Source organism: Trifolium pratense, linkage group LG7 (assembly GCF_020283565.1).
Source record: "Trifolium pratense cultivar HEN17-A07 linkage group LG7, ARS_RC_1.1, whole genome shotgun sequence".
Classification (NCBI taxonomy): Eukaryota; Viridiplantae; Streptophyta; class Magnoliopsida; order Fabales; family Fabaceae; genus Trifolium; species Trifolium pratense.
The window spans coordinates 8,585,110-8,591,599 of NC_060065.1; the positions used below are offsets into that span (position 1 = coordinate 8,585,110).

General features: G+C 32.5%; 1 protein-coding gene across 1 annotated transcript; it reads right to left on the reverse strand.

The window, feature by feature from the left end:
- Positions 1 to 1,358: 1,358 nt before the first annotated feature.
- LOC123894762 (chlorophyll a-b binding protein CP29.3, chloroplastic) lies at positions 1,359 to 5,162 on the reverse strand. Its single transcript, XM_045944837.1, has 2 exons — positions 4,471 to 5,162; positions 1,359 to 1,824 (listed from the first exon to the last, which is right to left on the reverse strand). The coding sequence occupies exons 1-2, from the start codon at positions 4,984 to 4,986 to the stop codon at positions 1,504 to 1,506; spliced, it is 837 nt and encodes a 278-aa protein (XP_045800793.1). The 5' UTR covers positions 4,987 to 5,162; the 3' UTR covers positions 1,359 to 1,503.
- Positions 5,163 to 6,490: the final 1,328 nt, after the last annotated feature.

Genomic DNA, 6,490 nt, shown 5'->3' on the forward strand with positions numbered 1-6,490 from the left:
TCGTTCGTACAATTTTATGGCGGCCTGGACCGCCACTAATAGAAAACCCAATTTCTGGCGGCCAGGTCCGCCAGTAAGTTTAAATTTTGTTGTTTAAATAATATTTGTTTAGTTTTTGGCGGTTTTTTATACTTATTGGGGCTTAGGCCGCCAATAAGCTATAGAGGGCCAAAACCGCCAGTAATTTCTGCCGGTAAATGAATGTTTTCTTGTAGTGAATACCACCACTTACCTTCAATTTTGTTCATCTCCTTCTTAAAATATTCAATGGAACGGAAGATTTATTTCATTCCGCTCTATCCCATTCTACCCCACTCTATTCCGCTCCGCTCTATTCTATTATATTCTATCAATCGAAAGAGAGTCCGAAAGTCAAAATTGAAAGAACTTCTTCATCTCTCAAAATTCCGTTCTCTCCGAAATCGCTTCTCTCCTGAATCGGCTTCGATCTCTCCATAATTGCTCGATTCAGAATCGCAGAATTTTCAGAATCGCTTCTCATCCATAATCGCAACTCGATCTCACATAATCATTTCTCGATCCAGAATCACTTCGTCATCGTTTCCTCGATCTTGCATCATCAGAATCGCTTCCTCACATCATCTCAAAATCACATTCTAATTCACTTTATCTGAATCGCTTCCTCAAAACCTAGAGACTATTAAGTAAGTTACTTCTGTTCTGGTAATCGATTTTTTATCTTTTGTGATTAATCAACTCAATTTCTTGTTTAGAAGTAGCAGTAGCACCTCAACTTATTGCGGAAGATTGTGTAGCTTGCGACAGTTGCCAGAAATGGCGGCTTCTACCTACTGCCAGTGAAGTGGTTGTGTAGCATGCTTGATTGGCTGCCTGGGATGAATTCTTGTGACTTCAGTGAGGATGATGAGACAACATATGGGAACTCCTGAGAAATCAAAAACCGAACATGTTCCCTATCCTGATAAACAACCGGATCCTGGCATGCATGCATGGGACTTGGAAAGGTGGTTTTAAATGCAACAAACAGTTTACCAACAACATATGCTCAGTTTGGTTTACCCGAAGATGTCGAGGACAGTGTAAAGATAGATGAAGAGTCACATTCATGGCAAAAGGTTTTGAAAGTGAGAGTGAAAGAGTCGGGATTAAAGGAGAAAGATGTTGGTGTTACCGGGTTTATGAGAAGCTGTAATTTCTTTTTCATTTCATATATTATTCAAGGCATATGCAGTTATTAATTTTGGATTTATCAAAGTTATTGTCTTTCATGCAATCTCATTTAATATTTATAATTCTACATTGTTGATCATATTTGTCCAATTCAAAAAACAGTTTTAAAATCAACCAACAGTATAACTAAAATTATCTTATCCAACTAGCAAATTAAATGCACCAATCAAATTAAAAACATATAAGGGTGTTTGTTTGCTATAAGCAACATTATAACATTGTATTACAGAGATACATTGTCACATATGGTATACATACATAGCAGTTTATAATTCTGCAGGTACAATTATGTTACTGGTTGAAGGTAGCAATGAAACCAATAGGTCCTTTTCCTGTAACAGCAGCTTGGATTGCAAAGATGAGGAAGACAATCATAGCTAAGCGAGAATGCTTAATCTCTGCTAGTTGAAGTCTTTCTTTCTCTTCAGGGTCACTGGCCAAACCAAGAGGATCAAAGAATTTTCCACCAGGGTATAACCTTTTCTCTGGGTCAAGCTCTGCATTCCTTTGAAACTCAATGTAGCCAATTACTAATACTTCAATCCATATCAATGTGCTAATTGAGAATGGAAGTGGTAATCCAAAGTAGGATGACCCTTCTACAAGCTCTACCTGAAAATAAATAGATGGCAGTTAACAGAACAAAAAGAAAATTAAATAATAACATTCTTTCGAGTAATATATCAGTGCTAAGAGTTTGACTTTGTAATCTTAAGGGGCGACAAAGTTTTTTTTGGTTCGTCAAATAATCTAGTGGTTAAATCTTTGATATAAATAACTGGGAAATCACAGGTTTGAGCTAATCTCTATATGATGTCGCTACAAATTGACTTATACCGAAACTCTTAAAGTTAATATGCGACTCATTAGTGTGCTTATAAAAGAAAAAAAAAAGTCATTAGTGTCACCATTATTAATATTAATTTTTTCCTTTCTAGTGTTAATAAAGAAAGACTCTTTATTTCTACCAAAAAAAAAAAAAAGAAAGACTCTTTATTTGTACCAAAAAAAATAAGAAAAAAGAAAGACTCTTTATTACAAGAATTTGTTTAACTAGGAGTCATTATTTTGCATAATAGGCTAAAGTTGGGGACCAAAATCACAAGTTTATGAAAAATAGGAGCCAAAAATACTATTATAAAATTAAGAGGACAAAATCGCAAGTTTATTAAAATTAGGAGGCCAAAAATACAATTTAATTTTTTAAAACTATATATCTTGTGTGGCGTTTGTAAAGGGAACAAAAGAAATAAACATACAAAATCTTCTACAAATCAATTAATAATGTGAAATTTTGTCTTCATCGTTGTTGGTTCAGAAGTCATCAATTTCACTTTTCAGCCATATAATCACACTAAGACAAGGAATATCGCAGGCAACACAATCACATACATGACTTGGGGACCATATTACATTGTCCGTAGCATAACACATAAAATCAACGACTAAATACAAATTCTACTTTCTTGTCATGTAGTTTCACCATTCTAGTTTCCACACACACTAATATCTGATCCTAATGATGCTAATGAAAGATCAATTCAACAAGTAAAAGTGTAAAGCCTACTAAACATCGACACCACATACTTAGACGTAGATGGATAATAATATAAAAAATAGAATTAGTTACGAAGTTTTCACGGATCACCGTTAGTGATGATTAATCTCAACCATATGGATCACCGTTAGTGATGATTAATCTCAACCAAGAACATATGGAACATATAAGTAGGGTTGAGACTAAGCTAAACCGAGCTATGCTTTGCCAAACCTAGGCCTGACTTGTCAAAAAGTAGAAGGCCTGAATCTGCATGTGGCATGTTATAGGCTTGTTTTTTTAGGTCTAAGTCTGACTCTTTAAAAGTTTGATATGATCTATTAATCTGTTTAAAAGTCAATTTCACATAACATTTAAATAAACAATTATATTTATTTTTAAATATACTAATGAACTAATAAATCAATGATATTAAACTTCCTTTAATATTTAACATGATATTTTAGACAATTTGACTATATATAACATCATATTTCAATTCTAGTTAGAGGTGGGAATAAGCCAAGTCGGCCTACCGGGTCTTAAAGCCTAGCCTACACAGGCTCAGGCCAAACCAACCTATTTCTTTAAATAGAGCAGGGCAAGACTTTTTATAAGCCTATTTAATTAAATAGGTCGGGTTGCGGGCCATTAAAAAAGCCTTTTAGCCTATTAGGCCGGCCTATTTAAGTTAATATGAAATAATATTTTTACTACTATTATTATTTATATATTAAAATTTGTACTTTGATTAAATTATAAATTTATTAATTTTTTCAGCAGTTTAAGTTTATTAATCTACATTAGTTTTTCACGTATATAAATGTATTATTATAAACTAGAATTGAAATATGATGACATATATAGTCAAAGTCTCTAACATATCATGTTAAATATCAAAATGACATTGATTTATTAGTTCATAATTATATTTAAAAATAAATATAATTATTTATTTAAATATATTCATGTGAAATAAGTTTTTAAACAGGCTAACATGCCACATTAGGTTTTGAAAAGGTCAGACTTAGGCCTAAAAGATAAGCCTATGATAGGCCACAAGTCAGACTCAGGCTTGGCAAAGCCTAGTTCGGCCTAGCCTATTCTCACCTCTAGTTCTAGTTTTTATAATAATACATTTATATATGCAAAAAATTAATTAGATTAATAAACTTAAACTATTGAAAAAGTTAATAGATTTATAATTTAATCAAAGTACATATTTTAATATATAATAATAATAGTAAAAATATTATTTATACTAACTTAAATAGACTGGACTAATAGGGCTAAAAGACTTTTTTAATGGCATGCTGCTTGGACTTTTTTAGCTAAATAGAATTATAAAAAAGTCTTGATCTGCTCTATTTGAAAAAATAAATTGGTCTGACACGAGCATACGTAGGATAAGCCGTAAACTCATGTAGGCCGATCTGACCTATCCTCTACCCTACGCTCAAGGTGAGGGTCTCGCTTCCCAACCAAATTTTCTTCACATACGTGAGCTATCAAACTTCTGACTACATATTTAAAGAAGCCAAAAAAAACCTTTACCTACTCTTCACTCGGATTCAAACCAGATCTTCAAATCAATTTTATTTTTATTTTTTTAATTTAAGTCAAAGAATTTTCATGATCCTACAAATGATCTTTCCGACGATCTTTAACTACCTACATTTCAACTAAATAAAAAAAAAAAAAGGATTAATTAAAAATGTTACCTTTCCAGCATCTTGCCATGCGACACCAGTGAAAGCTTCAACAGCCAAAGCACCAAGAGCACCAAGCATGGCCCACCTTCCATGAATAACTTCACACTCACGAAACCTCTGAATTCCAAAAACTTCCGTGTACGGCTGAAACGGCGTCGGGTTAACCTCCGTACTTTCCACCCTAGTTCCAATTATATCACCAGCAAGGTTCTTAGCCAGATTCTGATCAAGCGAGTCAAGTTCAAACTGCAAATACTCCGCTGGTTTCGAGAATCCCAATGGATCAAATCCACGGTCACCGATATATGATCCGTCCAGCCATTCCGGTGGCTGTGCACCAGGAAACCACACTAGTCCGTCACTTTCTGGTTGTCTCACTTTTTTAACTTCTTTTTTCTTTGGTTGTGGTTTTAATTTGCCGGGGAGGTTGAAGAATGCACGGACTCTTCCCATGTTTGAGGTTGGTTTGTTGCTGATACGAGTGCCGAAAAAGTGTGACGTGGCGGCGGCAGTTGTGGTGGCCATGGTGGCAATGTTTGGAGGGACAAAGTGGGAAATGAATTATATATATATATGTTGTTAGTGATGGAGTGTGTGACTGTGAGCAATGAGTGGCCTATCTTGTTCTTATCTGCATGAGTAAAATTGGATGGTTGGTTTGTTGCTTCGTCACATTTTTTTTGTGGACCGTATGGCAAAACATTTTATTTTTACATTTTCACAATATATATTTTGGGTTTCTGTTGATTTTTTAGGTGAATATTCATTTTTATCTATCGCAAATTTTGGTTGGAATAATTCAGTCATCATTGATAAAACATAAAATTTAAACTAGTTTATGACATTTTTATACATAGGACAAATTAGTCATCGATTTCTTATAATAAAGAGACTAATTTGTCTTTAATATAAAAATGTCAGAGACAAGAGTTTTATTTTTGTCGAGGAACTCATATGAAATTAGTCAAGGATCAAAATGCGTCTTCACCCTTGATCTTGTTATATGCCATATAACTCCGGCCAATGTTTGGCAAAAGGTTGTAAATAAGTCGAGTCCAAGGTTTGAGTCGAACTCACATAAGTTTGATTCGATAAGAATTGATTCAACTTGAAATTTAGCTTGAGTTTGATAGACACAAATAACTGGCGGGGCTAAAAATTTTAGGCACTACTCAAAAAAAAATTCATTGATAATTCAGTTGAACAACAAACAATATATGAGATTTACTAATACAACATGTATATAAAAAAAAAGAACAACAAATCAACGAACTATAAAATTTCTTTTAAAAAAACAAGCATAAAAAAAAACCACAAAATTTCTATTCGAATAAGAAAAATACTATAATTGTTAAATCATGCATATCACTATTGTTAGAGTCTTCACAAGATTCTACCTTGGACCAAAATATACATAACACAAAATTATACTAGCATATAGTTTATTTTGATAAACTAATTCAATTAGTTTATAACTTATTAATTTTTATTTCAATTTTACTCGTATTATCTTACTTCAAAAAATTAAATATTAATTATATCATTTCATATTTATATTACAGTTGAATTGGTAATTTTACCCAATACTACAAACTCAATTACTTATTTACCTTTTTTTGTCAAACAAAGTTAAAATTAATTGTTATAAAATTAAACTATATATAGCTTAAAATAATACTTTACATATAATGAAAGACTTGAAATCATCAATAATAAACTAGAAACTAATATTTCCACTAATACTTAAACTAATATATGTACAAGGGACTTACAGTCATCAATAATAAACTCTAAAGTAATATTTACATTAATATTTGTACGAATATATATACAAAATGACCTAAAATTATTTATAAAATATTTATTTATGTTTTTTAGAAAAAAATCGGGCTGGGCTGGTGTGGCTATAGCCATACCAAGCCTTGAAGAGGTCCGCCCCTGGTTTGGCAAAAGGTTGTAAATAAGTCGAGTCCAAGATTTGAGTTGAACTCACATAAGTTTGATTCGCTAAGAATTGATTCAACTTGAA